The 25,067-nt window shown below is 42.9% G+C and overlaps 1 protein-coding gene across 3 annotated transcripts; it reads right to left on the reverse strand.

Moving 5' to 3' along the window:
- On the reverse strand, positions 1-24,574 carry rftn1a (raftlin, lipid raft linker 1a). 3 transcript variants are annotated; one of them, XM_082520334.1, is made up of 11 exons: positions 24,260-24,574; positions 23,015-23,065; positions 17,813-17,964; positions 11,005-11,188; positions 7,035-7,143; positions 4,523-5,246; positions 4,235-4,438; positions 3,526-3,635; positions 3,259-3,362; positions 2,751-2,826; positions 1-2,433 (listed from the first exon to the last, which is right to left on the reverse strand). In XM_082520334.1, the coding sequence occupies exons 3-11, from the start codon at positions 17,958-17,960 to the stop codon at positions 1,987-1,989; spliced, it is 2,106 nt and encodes a 701-aa protein (XP_082376460.1). In that variant the 5' UTR covers positions 17,961-17,964; positions 23,015-23,065; positions 24,260-24,574; the 3' UTR covers positions 1-1,986. The 3 variants fall into 3 exon arrangements, with proteins under 3 accessions (XP_082376460.1, XP_082376458.1, XP_082376459.1); XM_082520332.1 differs by lacking the exon at positions 23,015-23,065; XM_082520333.1 differs by lacking the exons at positions 23,015-23,065; positions 24,260-24,574 and adding an exon at positions 23,550-23,823.
- Positions 24,575-25,067: the final 493 nt, after the last annotated feature.

The raw sequence follows: 25,067 nt of genomic DNA on the forward strand, positions 1-25,067 counted from the left end.
TCCGCCTGCAAAGACTTTATTGACTCTTTTTTTTTTTTTTTTTATATGAAGACCTACATGTTACACTACTTATACACAACACAGGTGGTCCAGGAAATGAGTCGTAAATATCTGATTTTTAAATTACACATTTTCTAAGGTCAAGTTTACCCAAATTACAAAAAAAGTAAATTAATCAACAGCCTCTAGTAGTTTCTAGCCCTGTAGACAGTTAATTTGTTTAACACAGGCTTTATCTTTTCCTCTGACAAATTGCAACCAACACCTTATTACAATAATAAAAACAAAACTCAAGACTTCAGTGCACTTCAAATCCCGACCCTTGCTGTTTATCTGAGATTCATACTGATAATGTTGCAGGATAAAGGTTTATAAACCGTTAGTTTTTTCTATATTTCTGCACAAATTAGATCCAAACTGTTACCGGATTTTAACAAAAGTCCTAACTACTGATTAAATTTTTAAAAAAAGATGCTCACTTATTAACTTTAGTTATTGAGGAAAATGATCCATGATTGTATGTCTGTGTGTGGCAAAGGTAGGTGAAATCTGAACCTAAGAATTTCCAGTTTTAATCAGCTAAAACTTGACTGTGTGTGTGCTCTCTGTTTTTATTTATAGAACTATCAAAGTCTATTCTTCATAACTCACATTTAGGGAAGTGAATAATTACCCTTTGTCGCCGTACGTACAAAGGAAGGAAGGAATTTCTAAGGATTTCAGAATAACAATTGTTTACGCTTACCACCCTGAAAAAGGATGCAAACCCACCCACTAGTGTTGCCCTCCCCAGGAGTGGCTGACAAAGAGAAAGGAGTACGAACCCCAAAGAAACCCAGGCTAACTGCTTGGATAATGTTTGTAAGTCTATCATCAGGAGAACACTGAACAATAATGGTGAGCTGCAGAGGAGTGTAAGGCGAAAAGCACTGCTCTCCAAGAACACTGGTGCAATTTACTAAAGATCACATGCACAAGTGAGATTTGTAGCTCAATGAGACTAAAAGAAATTGTCTTTTTGAAAGCACCCCATTGAAGGATAAGAACCTCGTCTGATATGTGAAACCTAGTGTTGGTAGACTTATCGTTTGAAGCTTTTTTTTGTGGCATCTAGGCCATAATGGCTTACCAGTGGCCCAGTCATACCAGTAAATGGTCACTTTCCTCAATAGAGAGTGTCACATAATATTTTCTACTTTTCACAGTAGACAAATTTGATGACATATTAGATCATGTTGTTACAGAAATATGGAAAAAAAACTAACTTTTTCCTGCACCTGTGAGAATTTAAGCCATCTGATAATTATATATGTGCTATTATTATTCATTCTAAACAAATCCTTCAAAATAGGGTAGATTATTAACAATCGTGACCGAGATACGTGAGCAAAAACACACATTTAAGCGCTCACAAACTGGAATCAAAACAACGTATCAAATGATTTAAATACCATCAACATCACTGAGCTGCATCCTTGTTACTCTTCCGCCGTCGCATAAGCAAACACAAACGGATCGATTCAGGCTGTAATGCAGTACTACGCACTTGTTTTTCCTCTTAAATTATACTTTTTTTCATACATATAAAAATACAGTGAGCCCATTGAAATCAAAACTCACAGTCCTATTACAAGAATGTAGTAAAATACAACAGTGTGAAAGAATAATACTTAAGGCTTGGACTGGAGGCTAACTCTAGGTTGTACAGTCTCATTTCATTTAAAGACACATAGCAGCACCAACCCGAAGCAGAAGACTGCACAACACTTTTCCCATTTACAGGAGCTACGACCTCAAAAGGCATTGTGTTAATGCCCTAAACAGAGCAGATAGAAGCGTTAGCAACAGAACGCAATATGAATACAGTGGTTATTTCTGGGCTTGTTCACAAAGAACTAAAAAAAATGCAAGTCAACAAAAAGTTGAAAAGCTTTTTTATAGACTAACCAGCTTTTAGTGCCCTTTGCCCGCTTTGTGCCGAATATGTCAACAAACACCAGAAAAGAGCTGTTGTCTGATCCGCTCTTCCACCCTCGCCGCCTCCTTGGGCCCTGCGTTGGCTTCCTGATAGAAATCTGTCCATCTTACTGACTTCTCCTGCTTGGGCAGTGGGATCTTGTCAATGTCAGTTTCCTCTTCCTGGTCTTCAAGAGAAGCCCTGCTCTTCGACAGGAACAAGAAGTCCTTTTGATGTGGTGCATCCTCTTCCCCTTTATCCCCACCTTGCTGCAGGACTGCTCTTTTGCGCTTTCCGCTGTCCCTGCTCTTCCCTCTTCCTCCCGCCTCCTCTTCCTCCTCCTCCTCCTCCTCTTTTGAGTTTCTTCTTAACCTGTCCATCTCTGTCTCTATCAAAGGGGACCTGGTTTCTCTCTCTTCTAGTAATTCTCCAGTAGCACTTTTCTTTGCCTTGCTGCGACCCCTGAGGTTCAGCATCTGAAATCAAATACATGCGTTTGAGACAGTTTTGTGCTTTGTGTCATGTCTTCTTCTTTCTATCTCTCCAGACACCTGACAAAGTACAACAAAGCCTCTTTTATTGATGCCTTCTTCCTGTACAGTTTTAGGCCAACTATTTGCCTATTATTAGACTTTTCCAGAGTGGATTTATATATTCGCTGTACATCCCATATTTAGAAACATGACTTTTTAATGGCACCTTCTGTGACATAAAGTCACGTGCCCTAAAGGCACAACAGAAGAAGAGTGACAGGTTTGTTGCGAAGATTGAAGAAGAAGAAAGGGAGACAAACCTTGAAGTCTTTTCTCTTGCGCTGCAAAACGGGTCTCTGAAGAAAAAGAATTTGCTTCGTCGACAAACTCCCGTCACTGCACAAAGACAGAGAGCTGCACTTTTACTACTGTTAACCCGCTACGCTGTAGTGCGAGAAGCGTGCACGCCACTGTATTTACTGAAATCCAGTTTCTGCATGCTGCAGTTTGTAAAAGTGACAGGTTACAAGACAACAGCAGTTCAATGACAGCGTTACTGCTCGTGAGCCCTGGCTGATTTCAAAAGCGGTTTCATGTTGTGATGAGCATATGATCAAGATTTGTCAGATCTTGGACCATCTGTCCTGCATATCTAAGCCACGCTGTCAGTCCTAATCCTAAAAACAATGAGGCAGGCAACATCTTAGGAGAAAGAATCAGTCTACAAAGCGTAGTCCTTGCTGAGTTTAGGTGATACGATTCAGAGCACGTACTGACTCAGTGGATCTGGGTGCATGGTAGGACAGTTGTGTGTTTTTTCTTGGGTACCTGTTTGTCTTGACAATGGGTGTGGGTAGCACGCACATCAGTCTCCATCCATACAGAGCTAAAGACTGAAGCAGTGGGATGTAGTCTGTCTTCACCATAACACCCTGGACAGAGGAAAGAGTGCTAATGTCTCACATATAAAGAATGCAGTCATACATATATGCATGCAAAATGCAAGCAGGTAGGTAATGGCACAAGCTTAAGGCCAAAATGGTTGCTCAAAAGAGCACATTTTATCTAGAGCTTTAAAAGCCTGAAAAACCTCACGTCAACAACTGTCCACTGCTCAACTACGATAGCATCATAAGAAGTGTTTGCAGTTTCCTCAGCAGAGGTCTGGAGGATGAACACGCTATCCACAGATGAAACCCCATTAGCTGGAGAGAAAAAGGGGACAAATTGGAGACAAGAGTTAGATAAACACAAATGGATAAATGGGATTCAAAGAGGAACTAAAAACTAAATCTCTATTCTCCAATCTCTCATTTTTCATCCCCTGTTCCACTCGACTTAAGCCTGCTTATTCCATGGGTGGCTGAACAGTGACTTATGGCATAAGCCGTGGACTTTCTGCACATAACACCATGCATATCATCCATTACTCAACAGTGAAGCATGGATCTACAGCCTGAGCTCAGGCTGTAGATCCATGCATCCATGAAATGCAGTGTCATAGATTTAGTGGGTGAGGAGTTTGTGCTATTGTATTGGTTATGTTAAAGATGGGTGCTTTCCACACCATGAATCTATGCAAGCATATAGTATGAAAGGATTCATTTAGATTAATTACTGAATTGGATAAAAATAAGCCAAAATGACTCCATACTTTCAGTTTTGAAACTAAAATCAAACAAGTGAAAACAATCAATTAAAGACATGAAAGGAGTGGAAGCACAACCTTGGTCTGTCAACTTTTATTTTACGTATGACAGTACATGGAAAAATGGTGTTGCATTGCTATGGTTACAGGACTTACCGTTATCATCTCCGAGATGGAAAAACCCATCAATGAGGTGTGCTCCGCTGTTGAAATGCTGGGTCAAGTGGTCGAGCCAGTGTGCATCAACTCCTGTGATTAGCCCTGCCTCCTTTTGCACTTGCAGTGGCACCCTGAGTGAGTAGAACCTCATAGAGCTGTTCAGCTCTTCTGTGTGGTTGTACAGTGCAAAGAGCTGCATTCCTACAGGACATGCAAACAGGTAAAATTCACAAACGGAGAAACAACCCAACGAGTAAACAAGCAAACAGGATCCTGCGTACTTACTGGCCTGCGCCAGTGGCGAGGTTGCCCCCTTGTCTTCTTCGGAACTCTTTAGCCTGATGTGGTTGTTGTTGTGCGTCGTCACTGTGCTCTGCCCACGTGCACGAGCAGACTTTCTTTCACTGTTACGATCCAGCTCTGGAGAGCTGAGCCAGCTGTCTGAGCTTGAACCACGTCTCTCTCTCTGGTCTGGAAGGCTAAAACGTTTTTCTGTGCATCCACTCAAGTTTCCTTTAGCTCCTGGTACACCACGCTCCTGCGGCCTTGTTGAACCTACTGTTTCTGGAAGGGTCGGAGTTAGCCCGTTCCCCTGGGTCTCTGCAGAGCTTTGAACTATGTCTAAACCAGGTTTGACGTGATTTTGAGGTTCATTCGTTGACTCTTTGAAGCTGATCTGTGAGGTAAGAACTTGTTCACTAGACTCTCCTGGGGCGGGGCTAAAGTCTGGTTCTCTTGGGCCCAAAGTGCTGTGCTCCTGTGGATTACATTTAAACTCACAATGATCTAACTCAGAGGAGCACCGATCAGTTTCAGCACCATTTTGACGAGGTTCTGTAGGATCCGTTGGGCTGGTGTTGGCACTGAAGGGGTGTCGATGTATGGGAGAAGGGCTTGAATGTAAGGACGACAGCTCGTCGGGATCCCAATTTCCTAAGAAGCAAGGTCCTCCCCCCGGCTGCTGGAGAAAGCCCACAAACATCACACCTTGCTCTGCTACATCCTGGATCTGCAACGGCAATATATGCACACCCATACGCTCTATTATAACAAAGCTGAGCGATGCATACATATAAAGGATGTCTTTCACTGCACCACAAATAAATTTGCAGTCTTTTTTTTTTTTACTATAGGCAAACAAAGCCTCATTTACACACAAACAAAGGCTGACATACGCAGACTAGATATTCTGCAAAATAACAACCTACCTAATCATCTGCAAAGATCAAATATTCAAATGACAAAAGGACCTCATTATCTCAACGCACCCGTGTGTGTACATGTGTGACAGAGTTTGTGTGTGGGTCTGTGTATGTGTGCGCATGCTGCTCCCTCCCACGGAGCTCTGGTGGTTAATTGTCAGCTGATATTTGGGCTGACAGTTTTAGACAGACTCGACAGGAGAGAAATCAGATCGCAAACTAACACTGAACAATAATGAGACACATCTTCCCCTATTACCCGCTACTTTTGACACTTCACTCGTCCATACATGCATATCACATTTTTAAAAACACTCGCTATTACCAACACACGCGCAAAGTTTACACACAGATTTATCTGATGAGTATGTCCAGAGGGAGACAGAGTGGGTACCCTAGTGGGGCGAGAAAAAAAAAGTATAAAATTTCAAAACTGAACACACACACACACACGCGCACACACACACACACACACACACACACACACACACACACACACACACACACATATATATATATATTCCATCAGTCTGCCTGCTCGATGCAGCTCCTGGGTTCTTATCTCGAACTCTCTCTGGCAGCTTGTGATCTGATTGGTTATTCATGTCACGCTGCCGAAGCCTATCATATTATACTCAGTGATGTGCATTTCCATCCAATCAGGTTTTCCTTTGTGCTCTCTGGGTGTTCAAATGCCAATCTATTCAATAGTGCACATTTTCATTTCCCAATGTAGAACTGTTGGAGAATTCATGAGCAGAAAGACTAAAAGTGAGTTTAACAGCTGATAAATGCCAACCATGAGGCTCTGTGTTGGCATGCCATCTTTGGGGCTTACTTCTTTCTGTAGTTTACAATGACACTCTCTTCGTTATGTTCCTTCTCCTTTGGTTTCCTTGTTACGGGTTTAGCAAACAGTGTAATTGGAAACTAGTCAAAATCCAGTGTCTTTTGCTGATTTCTTCTCTTCCATCTTTTTTTTTTTTTAAACTCCCTCTTGGGTCCTACGTATGACATCTGGGCTTGGGTTTTTGTTCAGCTCCTGTCACAACGCGTTGTTAAAATCTCTTCAGCCAGGTGAATTTGCAAGATTTTAAAATGGAAAAGCCCCATTTGAAATGAAGACGATCTGCATGCTAGTACCAAAGGCAGAGCTACCATATGGCACAGACAGGCAATTATAGGCAGTTGCCTGTGGCCATATGAGCAGGGTAATATTTCCTTTACCGTCACAGTCGTGCTGTGCCAACGTGAAACACACAAACACACAGAGAAACAGTGCAACAGGTATGGAGACAGTGAGCGAGGAGGGTAAGTATGGTAAGGCAACCATGAAAGAAGAAGAATTTTAAATATACTTAATGTCTTCCTGTCTTCTTCTGACCAAGCAGGAAACAACCTGTGTGCATTTTTCACAACAAGGCCTTTCCTCCAAATACTTGTAGAAACATGAGGACCAGCATTCTGCACATGCGGCTTCAATAAAGTAACACTGGATGATGTTTTGGGTATACAAGGTGATGAAAGTGACATACTATTTTACATCTATATGACACAGTGAAGCTTGAGCTGCCTACACTTGCAATTGAACTCACCCTCTTGACGTAGCTCTGGATGACTTCTGGGTCAGCGGCTTGATGACCAGCCACACAGACATCCGTCTCCAGACGATTTCTTGCCCATCTCAGTTGGCTTTTCTCTGAACTAAAGGATGAGAAATAAATTTAAGGTGAGAAATGTATACTTTAGCTAAATTCTGCTCTTGTGAAGTAGAAAATGCCAGAATACGCTGGCTCTCTAATGACATTGTGCTAGACGGTCTCATTTAGTTTTTTATGTCCTGGTCATTATAGCCACAGCATGACAAAGTAGCATTACATAGTAGCATTAGTCTAAAGGAGCCACAGCTATATAGTATCTGGCAGATGTGCTCCTGTTCACAAGCACTCATTGGCTCAAAATGATTGCAGCAGAAACATAATGTCAAATCTGATACAGGGAGAATTTTCCATTTTAGGAGAACACACATTCATCAAAACCACAAAAGACTTATTAGACAGAAGAAGGACTGAATTTCCTTCTGCTCCCGCTGCAAGACACCATCATAAAAGGAGTATTCAGATACGCCTCTTCAGATTTGGATTGAGGTCAGTGGGAAGGCCGTGGTAATATCTTGCGCTCTGAGGCGTGAGCGACATTCTCAGCTAGATTTGAAACAGTAGATCTGTCATATTTTTTTTCCCTTTCATTTTTAGGGTTTTTGATGAAAGGGGATGGTGGTGATGGGGAGATAAAAGGCAGAGTAAAGGGGACGAAAGGGGGGTGACGAGGACAAAGGAAAAGTGGGGGACGGTCATCACTGAAGAAAGCAGATGAAAGGATGGAGAGATGGTTTCTCTCTTTCAGTGTGCCGTTCCCCTCTGGCGAGTGCTGATGATGCAATCAGCCGTCTCCACGGTGACAGGTGCCAGGAAGCAGCAGGACCACTTGGCAGGAGGGGCATCAAAGGAGCAGCTTGGCACCTGTCGGTACACTACAGAGTGTGTGTGTGTGTGTGTGTGTGTGTGTGTGTGTGTGTGTGTGTGTGTGTGTGTGTGTGTGTGTGTGTGTGTAAACCATTGCTTGAATTCACACAAGAGGAAGAGAGAAGGCTAGCCAAAAACTGCAGACTAAACAAAGTAATGCCTTTAATTTCATGGTGTATAGATGACAACCAATGGGAGTTTACAAACTATGTAATCAAAGCTCTCTGAATAAAAGACAAAGGAATGATCCTGTCTACATGAGACATCTTTATTCAAATAATTATTTTAAAAAGGTTCTAGTAAGATGATGACTTGTTGGAGAGAGCATGAGCTGTTAAAAGGATCAGATCCTATCCATATATTTTGAAAATGGAAAAACAAATAGTGACAGAAATGGGATGCAATAAACTACCACCATCTAAAAACAATATCCAAAGAGAGAATTTCCTCTTTGTTCAAATACTGGTGGGCTTATAGACTGCAGCTCTGTAGCCATGCTAGTTCCAACATGAGACACGCCATTGTTTTTATGCTAGCACCACTTCCTCATGCTAGCCTGCTAACCATAGACCAGAGGTGTCCCAGGACCAGAATCACCCTGGCAAAGACTCCAGTCCAGCCCACTTGAAGACTTTGGAAAATGTGAACAGTATTTTCACCACTTTAAAGCTTTTCTTAATGATAAAGACCTCCGCCATGGCACTTCATATTACACCAAAGTAATCAAGTAATGGGTAAAAAAAAAATTTATGACAGAAGATATCCATTTTTTCCCCACTACAATAGAAATATAACATTTTCACAGTGAAGAAAAAAAAATCTGTCATCAAAAAAAATTGAAATGTAACTTTTTTTTTTCTTATATTACAATATTTGAGAGTGAATTTGTGTAGTTTAACTTCTTCACACTGACAGAAAGAGGTTTCACTGGTCCGGCCCACTTAAGATCAGAGTGATCTCTATGTGGCTCAAAGTGTAAAATTAGCTTGATATCCCTGCCATAGACAGTAAAAAGCATGAACATAACTTCCAGGTCAGAAAAATAGAAGCCAATGCAGAAGTGCCTTGAATCTGAAGGCCACTAGATGGGAAAGCTGTGGCTACAAAACCCTTGAGGTGTTCCTCACTCACCTCTCTTTCCATCAGTAATGATTAAACTCTGGCTCTCTTTCACTGTTTGTCTTTTGGCCTCTCTCTCCCATCATCCCCAACCTGACGCAGCAGATGGCTGCCCTTCCTTGAGCCTGGTTCTGCTGGAGGTTTCTTCCTGTTAAAAGCGAATTTTTCTTTCCCGCTGCCACCAAGTGCTTGCTCATAGGGGGTCATCTGGCTGTTGGGTTTTTTTCTCTGTTATTGTAGAGTCTTTACCCTACAATATAAAGCACCTTAAGGCAACTGTTTTTGTGATTTGGTGCTATATAAATAAAAATGAATTGAACTGAACTGATGACAGTGCTAAACCTTAGTGAATCCCTGAAACATAAATGTTTCTCTAAATTCAGTCGGGCAGATTTTTAGGTAAGTCACAAAATGGGAGAAACATTTTAAACCTCTTATGGTCAGACTAGCCAACCATTATTCTTCTACTGGGAGCAACTGAAGTCATCATAAAATTTAGTACTCCACAAACTATAAAACTGATCTATCCTCTGGGTCTGAAAAGTAATATGCAGCAGTGCCCTAAACTTATTTTGTTTCTAACAGCCAGTACGGGAAACTCTTGTCCAAAGAAGTTTGATCATATAGAAGACCATGGGAAATGTACCAAACGTCTGGTTCAATATTCCTCAATAATAAGGCCTCATCATATCTTATAGACCTCATAGTACCATCGTATCCCAACAGAGCTCTTCAATCTCAGAGCGCAGAGGCATATTTTCAATTTCCAGAAGAAGAGCCTTCAGTTATCAGTTTGGACTCTGAAGACAGCCACCCTATCTACTTTTAAGATTAGGGCCCAAACTTTCATTTTTGATAAAGCTTAAAATTGGGGCTGGATCACATGACACTGAACCCTTACTTAGTTGTGCTGCTTTAGGCTGGCTGAGCATTCCTCCTCCTTTCACCATTGTTCATTGCCAGCTCGTTTTCATGCCACAGTAGCATTTCATAAACTTTTCTCTTCTGTCTCCTAAAGTTTGTGTTTTGTCTGTGCTCCTTTTTTTTTTTCCTCGCTCTTTCTCCTCCACCACACAACCAATTGCAGCAGACAGTTCACCCTCCCTGAGCCCAGTTCTGCAGTTTCTTCCTGTTAAAAGAGAGTTCTTCCTTTCTACTCTCACCAAGTGCTTACTCATTGGGGATTGTCTGACTACAGGGGTTCTCTGAATAATATTGTAGTGTCTTTACCTTACAATACAAACAGTCTCAAGACAACTTCCTGTGCCAAAATGGCTAAAAAGCTAGCACAGGCAACTGGAAAAAACAGGAACGTCAACATAGGATAAATGAAAATCAGGAAAACAGACGGAGAACGTTGGGAAAACTTAATATGATGCAAAGATAAAAATGAAACCGAGCCATCAATAAACACATCAACAGGACTACACATATGATGATATATACTCATAAATAATGAACAGTGTTAGGAGAGCTCATGGTTTATATTTGGGTTCATTAACTTCTTTGATGAGACGCTGAAAATGAACTCAGGTTGGAAACATGCAAGAAGTGAAGAAGAACTGGGTTACAGATGAGACAGCTACACGATTTAGTCTCAGTACAGTATATTACATTTATAGTCAAGAGTGAGAGAATTGGGATACAGAGCTAAAGTTAGCCATTTTAAGTGGCTGACTCACCAGCAATTTAAAAAAAAAAGCAGGTGAGGAAGCTTGTGATAATGAGTCTCAATTGGCTTCCATGTCAAAACAATGAAGTCACATAGGTTGGCAGCTTCAAACGAGTGCCTAAATGAGGCTGCAAATTAATCATCTTAATTATCTTAATCAATCTGGAGTGAATAATCTTACAGGTTACAATTTCTTCCCTAAAGCTGGGTACAGTTGCTCATAGGCATAAGCATGTTTAATAGGTTTACCTCGGTGTCTCTCGGACCAGCACGGCCCGGTGGAGCTGGCGCTGGATGTGTGCTTGGCGGGGCCCGCAGGGGTGAACAAAAGGGTGGACGGCAACCAGGACAAAACCCTGTGTGTAGAGCTCCCTGACTTGAACCGGCAGCTCTCTGACCGAGGACAGACAAAGGACTGATGACACCGGCACCTCTGGAGGGAGGAAAATGGGTGAGAGGAAAGGGAGAACAACAAGGTTATACAAGGATAGGGTAATGGGAAATAAGGAGCAGGTTGTAAAAGGTGGCAGAGAATTACATAGGAGTGGATAAAAGCTGAAACAAAGAGGTGGGGGCAGAAAAAAAAACAGAGAGGTGGGGAAAGAGACAAAGGGACAAAGGGTGTGAAGGAACAAAGATGGAGCATGTTTCATTATGATAATTCACACTGAACAACAACACATGGCATCTTCATGCTAAATCTGAAACTAATTACACCGGAACTATTAGCCTCTGTCCTCACTGTCACCAGCACAGTCTGGCTTTTGGAAAACACACACAAGTGTGCAGGGACACACACTGTTATGGATGGACAGATGCTGGAAAGTGCTTATTAGGAACCACATTCGCCCATATTAACAGAGAGTTTAACACATCTTTCCCCCCGACACAGACACACACACACACACACACATCAAAAGGTTTGACAGACAATGCTATCACATCGCCTGTTTGGGCGTACGGTATTAGCAGCAATCGCTAACACAGAGCTGCTTCTCTTATTACCAAACACAATGGAAAGAAAACCCGTTTACTTCAGTGGAAATGGTTAGCAGAGCTTATCGTATGGAGGCAAATCCACCAGGGAGAGCGCAATGTTTGTGAGAGCGACCCTCCTGAGGTCGGTGCATTGTAGTAAGGCTCTCTGCCTGTTTACAGGCTTTTAAGGAAGCATGCACATGGCTGGGTGTTTGAGCGAAGCCAGGTGTGTGAGAGGGAGGAGGGCGGCAGGGAGGGGAATAAAAAAAGAGAGAAGACAAGTAAAGAAAACAGCAGACAGAAAGAACGAGTCGGTTAGCAGAGCTGGGTTGGAGAAGGAGGAGAGCAGAGAAAGAGAGCGAGAGATGAGGCTGTCTGTTTGTGCCTGAATGCTTGTCATCCTTCCCCATTCAATCTCATTTGCATGGGTCTGGAGAAGAGAAAATAACCTGAATAAATTAACTAGACACACACACAAAACACACAGACATCCACACATGGAGAGAGAGAGGGAAAGAAAATGTGCAAACCATCTCATTTTCAATTTGTTCCTCATCATCTGGCATGTTCACACATACACACACATACAGACACCCAAGAAGCTGGCAAGTATGTTAGGGATACAAGCACATGAGGACACATTCTCCTGACTCCCATCTCAGTGAAACAATAGGAGAAAGAAAGGGGAAAAAAAACTCCCAGAGAAAATCCAACCATCACATCATTTTGGCATAAATGCTTGGAACCACAAGAGCCTTTCATCAGGCAAACACTTAAAAGGGTGTCTGTGGGGACTTATCAAAAGCAGTACAGTGATAATAATAATAACAGCTGGAGACTGGGGTAGGGTGGTGGTGGTGTGGGGGGGGATAACAACGATCCTGTCACCGTAAACAGTCATTAGCCGTCATTAGCCCTGCACGGCTGGCACTCACCCACCAACGAGATGCAGGCGAGGCATCGCAGCTAATGCCGACAGGAATACAGAAAGTTATTAGGGTGTTCTGCAAGTGCTTTAGGCTGGGAAGCGACTTCATTTATACCGTCTGCCACTGTGGGATTTAAAAGGGAGGATGCGATTCTGCTCCAGAATGGGAACGGCTCAGGGCCGAAAAGCCGGCTGGAGTTTTGTGGTGCCAGGGAGGTTAGTGTCAGAAGGGTGAAAGAGTCTGATGGGTGCATCAGTATCAAACTGTCTTTTTTTCTGTGACTTTTGGGGTTTGAAACTAAGAGGGCAAAGTGCACATTTAAGTAAGTATGAGTGTTTTTATCAAAATGTCCATCCACACACTACAACTGCTTAAAAGAGAGACTAATCCAAGGATACATTGTTTCACGGGCACAAGAAGCAACTGTGGGACAGTTCTGTGGATCTTCTATTTTTATCTCAGCTTTGACCACATCATTGCCACACTGGGCTAAAGGCAATGTCTCACTTTTTGACCCATGATTTCACAAGCTACATGTAGAGCGTGAGAGTCATCCCCTTCCTGTAGTTGCCTGAAAGGGCTTATTAATTCCTTGTACAAATCCCAGAATTTCAATGTGTGACTGTAAAGCATATTTTGCAGTGTATGTGTGCCACAGCATCACTGTGCGAGCGAATGCGCGTGTGCGTGCGGGCCATCTTTTTGCCTCTGTTGTCTGAGTGTGTGCGTGCGTTAGGAAGAAAGCGCTTGCGCTAAGCCTGCTAGGTGATGCATGCGGATTACTACTTACAGCCACCCTCAAGGCTTATCCCCCTGCTTGCTGGAGGTTCACGTTTATTTAAATAGCCTTCTAATGACTTGCAGAGGTTTTAGGCGAGAATATGTGCCAAAACAGTGACTATAAAATAATCAACTTCCAGGAGCCTGGAGCTCCCCCGCCGTTTGAGGAATGTAGCTCCAAGTTATGAGAGTTGCCGGTCAGTATCTGAGTTTTGACAATGGAGGAACGATGTCCTCAGTACACACACTTTATGAGAAATGTCTCAGAGAAAGCGTCGGGTTCACAAAAAATGGCTGACAAGTACAAACCAGAGAGAAAAGGTTTTGCTGTGGTGAGAACACAGTGTGGCGCTTAAGGCACATACAGTGCCCATGTACTTGTGATGCTGTGAATTCCAGTCTGGCTCACTTTTGACACATAGCATCTCTCTGCCATCTTTGCTGGCATTCTCTCAAGGCCTTTTGCCAATAAGACTGAAACTGCAAAAAAAAAAAAATGGGATGATTTGAACTACGTCAGGCTGACAAGCTCTCCGTTTTGAAAAATGTTGATATGCTTACCTTGAAAAAAAATGCGTCAGGCAATGTGCAGATGCCACAAGTGATGGATCTGTGGCATGCCAAATGCATCACATGAGATATTCTAATAGCAAGGCCATGTAAGGAAAAATCCGCCATAACGTTGTGGTGTGAGTGTGGTGTGAGTGAAGTACACAAAAAATACACGCAAAACCATTGCAAAAACTGTGCGCATAACTCTGCTCGAAAATAAACTTGCCCACAGGTATGCAAAAGCACCGCAAACAGCTCCAGCTACACACACACACACACACACAGGGACACACACAGAGCTGAGCATTAGACACATGTTGTAAGTTTTAATGAGCCGAGTGGGTCTCCATCTCTGCAGGGCAGCAGAAAGTCATCAGCAGAGTTCAGCTCCTCGCTGTCTGCTCCAGAGACCAGCGTTAGTCACACAGCATCACACCTAACTTCCTTCCTCACACGTCGGCAGAGTCCTGGCTCCCGCTCACTCGTTCTCACACCTCTAGCTCTCTCTCTCTCGACTTCTCCTCTCTCCTCACTCACAAGCTGCTCGTTCCCCTCCCCGCACCAGACCCAGCGAGCATTCACCACAACTCTTCTTTTTTTTTGTCCTCTGTTCTCTAATAAACCACCATGACTGCACTCTCCACTCTTTTCTACCTGGTTTTCCATTCTTTTCCATTTCTTCTGTTCATTACTGAGCAGATCTTCCACACCAAAGCCGGCCGGGTTTAAATGCCACACCTGGCTGTTAGATTTCATACATTCACGCTGACAATGTCGAGGTAACCGATCAGTGTTACAGCATCGATAATGAAGATCATCGTACCTTTCGCCAAGCCAAGACGATCTGTCAAGCTACAGCAGACCGGTGATTAGAGAGTAATAAGACCGCTGAATAGAAGGAGACATTAGAATGGAGTCACGTGACGAGACGCGCCTTGACAAACCAAATAAATGGCCATGTGTGAACCGCAGGGCAAATGCCCGAAATGTTGAACATATTTCTCCTCATCCTCCTTGGATTAATCACAGGGTTGCCGTGACCCGGAGCTGGGCTTAGTCACATGGAAAACAAATAATATTTTTCTTTTTTAGCTCAACCACTGCGAGAGCTCAGAAAACAAAGGCTGACACTGTATCATCAGCAACATTGTTTCTGGTGAGTTTCATCACTCAGCGGTCAAAGGTCAAGTTAGAAATCACACTGTATTCCTCCTCACTCTGAACATTAAGTTCCTCTTCCCGAGAACACAACTTAGTTTAATAAACAGCCATCCAGTCTCCCATATTTCACAGCGGCACCGGGGAAAATATTTGTTTTTCGTTACTGTGGAGGAGTCATCAAGTCACGCTGGCAGGGAAATAATACTATTAATGGAAGCCAAATTGAATTAAAGCACGCATTTGACCGTGGGTTTCCTCAATGACACAGGCTGACATACAGATTCCTCTATCTGCCTCCTACATACACACAAACACATACACGCGCACACACACAAATACAAATAAATCCCTTTGCTGGGAATGAGGTCTCTCAATCTCCACAAACAATCAGATAATCCTCCAGGAATCCTTCAATTCTCTTGGTCTCTCTATCACAAATGGAGAGAGAGGGGCCGGCATATACACTCTCACAGACACACACACACACACACACACACACACAATCAATTCATAGTAGCTGTGTTTATCCTAAAATAGTCTACCAATCTTAAGCAGCTCAGGTGGCGTCAGTGAGTTTACCATATAAATGACCTGCCTGTCTGTTGAACGATAACACTAACTCTGTTGACTAAGTGCTATGAAGTGTTTTTTTGTGTGTGAATGTAGCACCGTGGATGCTTATATGATCACCGTGTAAGAGTGTGTGTGGTCCTCCTGTATCTATATGTGTGTATGCTGCGGCACATGTGATTAGACAATTTATCTGCTACCGCCTTCAGCAACAAGGAAGACAAGCAATCCTCATGTCTATTGTCTGTTTTGGTCACCACCATTTGGGGTTGCCATATTTCTCTCTGCCAACACTAGAGCCTAACCCACTTGCCAAACATAACAGGGCTGGCTGAAAACGAAGCCGACTGGCAACCGGACCAGTGCCACTTGGCTGTGGCTTTGTGCCTGCTGTCTGTTACACTGTTGCATTTGAAACTCGAACAGAAAAAGGATTTCGGTGAGCTGCTCGCACCTGCTTCTCCTTGTCAGGTGATGAAGTGCACAGCAGAGGGTCTTAGAAACATTAAGCCATAAGGCAAAGAGGCTTCGACGCAACGGTTTCTCCTTCACACCCCTATTTTTCCCCTCACGCCTTCTCTCCACAGACCACACCGGCATAATGGCAGAATTAGTATTTTTAGAAACCAAATGCCTCTTGAGGATTCTCATCAAATGTTCTAAAGACGCAGTCAGCATACACGCCCACGCATTATCATACACACAATTGTTCATATTTGCAAAACGGTGCAAACAAAAACGCGCATTTCCAAAGGCGGCATGTCGCGCACACTCGTCAGCTTTACTACACTGTCACTGTGAGAGGGAGCAGCAAAGGGATGTTAGAGGGCACTGCTGCAGCACAATAACAGCTGAATCTCAGAATTAGAGGCTTTGAACTCACTGCAACAGGAGCTGCACACAGAAACAACTTCAACTTATAAGCCACTTTCTTCCCTCAAGATACTTAATGTAGGAAAAAAAAGACAAGAGCTGCTGACCTAAACATTTCACTTGACTGTTTAAAGTTAGAATAGCTACTGTGGCTATTTTACGAGTAGTACACACACACATGCGTGCGCACAAATCTGTAACCAGAGTTCAGGATGACAAAGCAAAGGAGAGTTCGACATAAAACAGCAAACTACAGCAAACAACCAGGCTCAGTTTAAAGAATTCCTCCGAATCACTTTGGAATGGCCAAATGTGAAGGCACATTCCTCGGAGCCTCCTCCAGACTGGAACTGGGACAAACAGGAATCAGATCTAAATGAAGCTTGCCTGCTGCATATCAGGGCCAAGATTTATTCTTCTTATTTGAGCTGCGTCTGAAATCTCTATCAGTCATTCATTTAGTCAGTCACTCATTCATTGCTGTCATAACGATTGTTAGCAAGCAGAAGGATTCGGGAACTAAAATTTGTAAAGGCATCTTTAGATTCGCTCTGCCAAGAATCAATTATAAAACCGATCTATCGGTTACAAAGGAAACAAATACTGAGAGAGCTCTTGTTAAAGCCAATAGCTATTAGACTAAGCTGAAACAATATGGAACAGACAGATGATACTGCTAATGGGTGATGACTTAGTTTCTTATTTATGGTTCTGGCACTTAAGAAGGAATAACTCTCATCATCTGTTTTAACTTTTGTTACTGGTTAGCTGGAAAACTGAGTCAAGTATCCTGCAGCTCTTCCTTCCTTCAGTTTTGGCCTCTAGTAACCGTGGACTGTATTTGGCTATTTTAGCTGCTAATTACACACCTATGTTTGCCAGCTACTCACTCACTCGCTTTAACGTCAGTTTGGCACTTGGCAGGAGCTCATAGTCAGGTTGTCAGAGCTTTTTTTTCACCGTAGAAAACAGGATGGCATCAAAACCGTAAAGGCATAGGTCGTATAACTAATATAATGAGCTGAAGGATGCTGATAAAAAGCTCCACACAGCTGATGTGACCAGCGATCTTGCCGTATGTGTTTCAGCGAGATTACGCAGGGCCAGCTTGAGCTCTCAAGAAGAACAAAGAAAACACCTGTACACATAAATGGGGATATGTTTCTGTCTGTTAAACAGAGATGACTGACAGGACGTGGAGCTGCACTTCATACCTTCTTTTCCCAACAGGAAATCCAGGAAGTGGTAGGTGTAGGCCACTCCTACTTTGGTCTCCACCTGAGGACGTCGGAGGGTGGAGTAAATGTTTCCTGGGCTGTGCCTCTCTTCGGTCTTGCGCAACTTTGGGAGCCTACACCCCATATCTCTGTGTGAGGAGAGGAGATGGGTGAGATTAGAAAGCTTGTTCAAAAGACCTGCGATGATAAGAAAAAAAAAAAAACAGAGAAGCATGGAACAAAGACTTGAGTGGGAGACATGGAATCGATTGAGTTTCTAAATATACAAAATGCATTAGCACTTCCAATAAAGTGTGTGATAGTCACACACAAACCTAAATCCATTTTTTGGGGGGGAGGTAATGTGTGTATCTAAGGTTTGCACGTTCATACCTCACACAGACACGTGTGCTGCTGTAGCGCACTGAAATATGAGAGCGTCAGCCATTACCTGTTTGGTGGGGTGTGATACGGGCATCTCCTAATCAAATAGGGCTGATTGAGAGCGACATGTTTGATCAGAACGAATTAAAGGAGAAATGAGACTGATTTCCTGCCCTGTCAAGCAGAGCGACACGAGACTAGATAGAAAGAGGAGAGGAGAGGGCAACCAAGGTATTAGGCATGTTGTACAGCTAACCAATTTATATGTTGATCCAAAGCTTGCCTTGAAGCACAAAGAAATCCGTGTTCTTTTAATAAATGTAAAAAAAAAATGATGTAAGGACACCAGATTGCCTTGAGAACAGGTGATTGGAAAAACAGCTCGGTGTATGGCTTGAAATTTCTCTGGAAAATGCTATAAATAATTGGGAACAGAAAGTAGAATTACAAAAAGAGGGGGGCAGAGAAAGGGGCTAAATGACAAGAGACTGGGGGGCGTGGCCAAAATCAAGCTAATCAGATGTGACAGGGTTGGCACTCTCCAAACATCTCCACAGATAAGCTTAATATTCCCATCTACCACAGCCCGTAAGAGTCACAAGATGAGGCATCTGCATATCTATGGGTGCGAGTGTGTTCTTGTGAGCGTGTATATGTGTTCCCCAGGGCCAGGTCTATATCTGTATCGCCATATCTGTTCAGGGAGCATGGAGAATGACACAGACGCTCCCATTGGGCCAAGTGCATGGACATTAACTCGGCTAACGATCCCAACAGACTACATTAAGCCTGGTTTGCGCATGCATGCATGTGCGTGTCTATGTGTGTGTGCGTTATGTGGGTTTGGGTGACTTACAGTTTTTATCGTATTGTACATGCATTTTTGAAAGGTTAAAAAGTTGCAAAAAATAAAAAGGGAAGCAGCTTTGTTATATTTTTGTAGGTCATCTGTCTTAAAAGAGTACACTCCGTTATAATAAATTTTGCAAAGAGAACATAATTAAAACTCATCATTCTTTCAATAGAACATGCTGCTTCATAATGAGGACAAATGAGGAGAGATGGAGGGATGATGCTTTGGGGGAAGGACAAGGAGAGAGTCAACAGTATATCTTATCAGATTGTCTCCCTTTTCCTCTTGACCCTTCTTAAACTCCCATAAACCATTAGATCTTCGCTGTCTCCTGTTCTTAATTTGAAGAACGCTCGCTCTTACGTCTTCTGTCCACCACCTTTGATTAGGGCCACTCCGTGCACACTGCTGGCACAATGGCCTTGATTATCCTTACAGTAAACTCTTCATTTTTCTCATTCTTGCTTTTTGTGTCGGTCTGATTGCCAGTCTTGCAACATCCTCTTTCTTGTCACCAGTTCTGACCTCTACATTTGCTTCATCCAACCACATTTATTTTCTTAACATCTCTCCAGTCATGCCATTTCAGTCCTCACCTTGCCCGACCTCGCTTCTCACTGTGTCCCTCATATCACCGTGTGGACCCCAGGAAGAATAGATACTGCTGTGCTTTAGCTGATGGGAATTCCAATAAACTAAACCTTTGCCGCATCTATTGCCATGTGCCACTTCTAATCCTTTCTGTCTTTACAATATAACATTACAGTGTGCCCTTCCACACCCCCTGTCCTCTAGCCATCCATTCCCTTTGTCTGTTGTCTCACGAGTCTTCTCCCCTGCAGAGCCTACTAAGTCCCGTAAAAGTATTACAGTGTCTCCAGACAGGCAAACAGACAGTCGAGTAGGCCCCGAGTTATGACTGAGTTACAGCATGTACATCCACTCCTAAATATTTTCCCTCCTGGGCTCTACTTTAATACACTCTGTCTGCTGACGGGGGTAAAGGTAGGGTAATGTGGGGATGTTTAGCAGACTTCATCCTGGCTGGTTAGGGAATAGGGATTTAGGTTTGGGAGTAGATGGTAGGATCAAATTTAGGAGGGAGGAGGAAAGATGGGGAGTACAATCATATAGAAAGACAACAGTCTTCCATCACTTCCCTTGGATCTGCTCATCATCCGATTCCAAGTTTTGCCCCACTCCATGCAAAATCTTCAGACACATCACATCCATTCAAAGTCTCACTCCATTCACAAGGCACTATGCAACAGTGGGAAACCATCACCACTTGGGATAACACACTTACCGTTTTGATAGTAACAGCTGATTTAGTTGTTCTTAAATAAATTGTGATTGGTCTTGGTCCTGACTGGCCAACTGCTCTATTCTATTTATTCGACACCTCATTATCCCTTTCGTTGTATTCTGTATCTGTAATTGGACGCAACACTGAAATGAAAAACCTAGGTTGTAGTGCAACAGAAACTCGTCTGAGTTGAAGACTTGAGGCCTTTTTCGCTACACGCGAGGCCTTTTTCTCTACATGTCGACTTCAAACAGAATCTCTCGCTTGCTGTCGCGCAAACACACAGGCAAGAAAAGGCCTTGACAGCAAAAAAACATCCATTAAACGGGTAGAGACAGGAGAGGGAGACAGATAAAAGGAGAGAAGAAGAGAGAGAGGAGAGTGAAGAGGGAAACAGACAGGGAGTAGCAGAGGGCTTCTCATTAGAGAATCTCTTGTAACAGAGAGTTTTGAAATGACAGCAGATTTACGCGAGAGCATAATCCGTCTGCACTATGCCACCGCTCTGCTAACTCCTGTGCCACACGGGAAGGGGTGGGAGGGTGGGGGTGCGGGATGCCCGATTTCCAAGTAGCAATATTCATCGGCAGCAGAGTGAGAGCTAAATGATGGACGCAGGGTGTGGGAATTTCACAGTAAATGCAGATAGAACCACTTGGGAGTCACCACAATGGTGAAAAGCTGAAACTGGCATTTTCTGTCTGATACTGAACACTGTTATTGTTTTAGGTCTAACTCAATAGCATACCTGCATTAGGCCCCTCATAATCTATTGTATTAGTCGCTTTAGCTGAAAACAGTGGCATCTGGTGCGGTCTTCTGCAGCTGTTGCACATCTGCTTCAAGGTTTAATATGTTGTGTGTTCAGAGATCCTCTTCTGCATAACCTGCTTGTAAATAGGGGGGAATATCTGAGTTACTGTTGCCTTCCTGTCAGCTTAAAGTAGTCTGGCCATTGTCCTCTGAAATCTCCCATCAACGAGGCATTTTTCCCCAAGGAACTGCTGCTCACTGGATATTTTCTCTTTCTGGACCATTCTCTGTAAACTCTAGAGACGGTCGTGTGTAACAATCTCATCAGATCAAGACCAGCCCATCTGGCACCAACAACCATGCCAGATACAAAGTCACTTAAATTGCCTTTCTTCCCCATTTTGATGAACCTCCCATACTGAAGTTCATTTTGAACATCTTGACATATCTACATGACTAAATGAACTCTTGTTTTAGCGTTTTATTGTTTAATAAACTAAATAAAAATAAATAAACTAAAAAACAAAACAGATGCATATAAATGTGACACTTCTTGAATGTGTAGGAGTTTTTTTTTAAACAACCTTATACACAAATACACCCTAAAATCATTTACTGACATTTGACATCTTCCCAAAAATACAATAGAACAAAAGAGGAAATCCTACCTGTGTGTGTGCGTGTGTGTGTGTCTATGTGTGTGTGTTGACTGATCAGGGCAAGTTGCCAATTATTTAAAAGCAATGGAGAATGTCAGAGCTTGGCTGCAATATATTCCAGTATGTGCTGCTACAAAAATAGAGATGTTTCCATCATACACAGAAACATGGATCAGCATATTTACAAGTAAATCATCTGAACTAAAAGGTCAGTCCTCTGACTGCTGGTAAGGCTCAGATTCAGACAGGTTTCTCTCTCTTAGCTCTTTATGCTGTCAGACAGAGCAGACACACCTTATATGGTCATCTCAGGTGCACAGCTCTGGATGTGATCCCCAACCACCAGCCATTCAAATCTTCTGCTTATGAGGGGCAGCCAATCACAAGAAAACTGACTTAAAAGAAGAGGGAGGGATGCACTCTGGGCCAGCGTAAAATAAGCAAGGATTACTCTAAACTGTGACTTTAAGTATATTATTATCAGAGTAATAACATTAATATCTCTTCGCTATTTGCTAGCATAATGAAATACTAACCAAATTCTAATGAAAACCACATGCTTATTTAAACCAAATGATTACAGTAGTCTAATTTACAGTTTCTGGGATAGTAAAAATATAACAGGGGCTTGAAATTGTACCATGCTTGTTACCAGAAGTTAAAGAAGAGTGTTTGCTTATGCTTGCTGCAAAAGGCAGCTTATAGTGCTTGTTATCTTGTGTATCTGTTGCACTAAAGTGATTTATAGCTACAAAGAGGCAAATAAAACAGTCACTGCTAGCTTCTATTTTACTTTATGGGCCAACTTTAAAAGCCACAATTTGCACTATTTGTGAGTGGATGGCATTATAAATAGGTTAGTGTACATGCAGAGTTTTGTTATTAGTTTATCTTATTCCCCTTTAAAATCTATGTATTTGTTGAATTTATATATATTTTATATAAAATATGTTTCAAATATTATTTTTCTATTTTATATGACATATTTTAAGTCCATTGTTCAGTACTTTGGTCAGTGGTTACTGTTTTTAAAACGCTTTATAAATAAAGTTGGCTTGGCTCCCAAAATAGTTTGGAACTCTGACTTAAGTCACGCAGTTTACGCAGTTGTTTAACAGTAAATCAAGGCACTATAATGAAAACTGCATGCTTATTTTAGCTATCTTACATACATGCGTTTGCACAGTATTTCACTGAATTTCAAAATTAGAGGTGACAGACTAAGCCCTGGGGCGACAGCTCACCTCCCACTGGGTGGGGAGCTCCACTCAGATCCTATTCAAGCATGATGGACGCTGATCATCAGGAAAGAGAAGGGGAAAAAATACAATGAGGCAAAAGGAGACAGAGAGAGTGATAAAAGACAGGCAGGGAGCAGAGAGGGAGCATGTCAAGTTGCTAGGAGCGAAGTGTGACTCCCCCTAAGCAACAAAGTAGTCACCTCAAACGGTGTTTAAATGAGGATGCACTGGGAGGATAAAAACAAATTATGACATTGATGTATTGGTCTGTCTCACAGCTTCTCGTACAGCCTATTTTTCTTTTCTTTTCTTTTTTTAAAGCACAGTTTATGAACAAAGGAAGATGGCTTAGACTGGAGCATCAATTTACTAAGCCCCGAGGTTCCTGAATCCATCATACACGGGCCTATTAGACTGGATATCAGAGGAGCGAGAATAACTGGTGACACAGAGAACATCAGGCAGCTCTTAGCACGGCCAGTATGATAAACTGGGTGTCAGTCACCGCTGTTGCTGTACAGTGAGCAGTCATACATACCCGTGTAACTAATCGCTGTCCCGTGCATTTTGTGAGCGCAGCCTAGCTTGAAATTACATGTTTCTGGTTTTCCTTTCCCTCCCCCCCTCTCTGGTGTGTTCAACCCCAACCACACACACACAACACGTGGCTGGCTGGTGGAGCCCGTTAACGGCGGTAGTTTAGTGAACGGGAAATGATACATGACAGGGCGCTTACGCACCAAATCCTTCACGATGTGACGCGCGCGCACACACGCACACACACGTGCGCTTTTCCATCTCCGCTCGGCACATTTAGCTTACTCCGTCACGCTATATCTTGAGTTCACTTCAACCTGTGACAGTGAGCAGAAGGCTTATTCATTTCGTTCCGCCATGAATATAAATGGCACACAACATCACACAAATCAAATGACTGTCTGAACGTCTAAACCAAAAGCATTTCTCTAGCTGTCACCGGTGTTTTATAGTGCAAGGCTCCCAAATCTAAAGTAAAAAAGAACTAAAGAAAGAAGGATTTCTTACTCTTGGAAACGCAACCCCGCCTTTTAAGTTGTTTTGAAAGCTGTACGCTCTAGAAAATAAGTTACTCAACAGTGAGAAAAGTTATATAAACATCATGTGCACTTTAAAAAAAAATGCGCAAACTCCAAACGCCAAGAATCATATATACATTGCTCCCATTACTTTACAGAAATTAAAGAAAACCCTATAGTTGTTTTTACTCACGATCACGCAAGTCCCGGTCTTACGGTGTACTGGAAACCTCCTCACGCTTGAGTCAGTCTACGCGCTTCCCTCTCCTCTCTCTTATTTCTTTGCCGTGTGCGCTCCAGTCACTGCTGCTGGAATGAGACGCACTCACTCTCCTCTCTGACAGCTCCAATAGGTAGAAAACACGAATCCTTCATTTAGAAACAACTGACTTCACTGCAGGCTAGCGATAAAGTCCCTCTTCCTCCCTGCAGCAGCAGCGTGTGGTGGAGACGAGTGAAGGAGAGGGCGGTTTATCTCATCCTCTCTCCTCCTTCCTGTTGTTCCTCACTCGCTGCTCTAGGTTTGGATTCTCTGAAACACTTTAGGAGAAATATGCACCCCTTTAGATGAGGGAGAAAAAAAAGTTACCTCAATGACTACCCCAGGGTAATTTACAGATGTTTTTGCTCCAATAAGTAGTCACAAGTCACATTCTGGGTACTATTGGGGTCATTAGGCTCTGAGACTTTTGTTTTTCCAAGGGCTTCCCCCCTTTTAAAATTCATATTTCATAAGAAGCAATCCAGACTTATCCATAATTCAGAAACGTCTGACTGAGGGGGGTGGGTGCGGTTTGGTGGGTGGCCACAGGGCTGAACAGAGCACCCTGGGGAACCCTGTCACACCACCAGACTGTGACAAAAACAAAAAACTGTGACCAGGAGATGATGGGCTTGTTGCCAGGGAAAGACAGGCAATCCAACCCTGACTGAAAACTAGCAGCCACAGACAGGCTTATGAGGCCTGGGAGCAGCAGCTGCAACCGGTATGTTGCCTGTCT

This window comes from Aulonocara stuartgranti, assembly GCF_965226115.1.
Source record: "Aulonocara stuartgranti genome assembly, chromosome: 22".
Classification (NCBI taxonomy): domain Eukaryota; kingdom Metazoa; phylum Chordata; class Actinopteri; order Cichliformes; family Cichlidae; genus Aulonocara; species Aulonocara stuartgranti.

Bases quoted from the DNA above. Each gene is read 5' to 3' on its own strand.
- rftn1a (XM_082520332.1), bottom strand. From the start codon at position 17,960: ATGGGGTGTAGGCTCCCAAAGTTGCGCAAGACCGAAGAGAGGCACAGC. The intron at 3,636-4,234 runs GTAAGTCCTGTA...TTTTCTCTCCAG, and splicing joins CCATCTCGGAGATGATAACG to CTAATGGGGTTTCATCTGTG. The intron at 2,434-2,750 runs GTTTGTCTCCCT...ATTTGATTTCAG, and splicing joins GCAAGAGAAAAGACTTCAAG to ATGCTGAACCTCAGGGGTCG.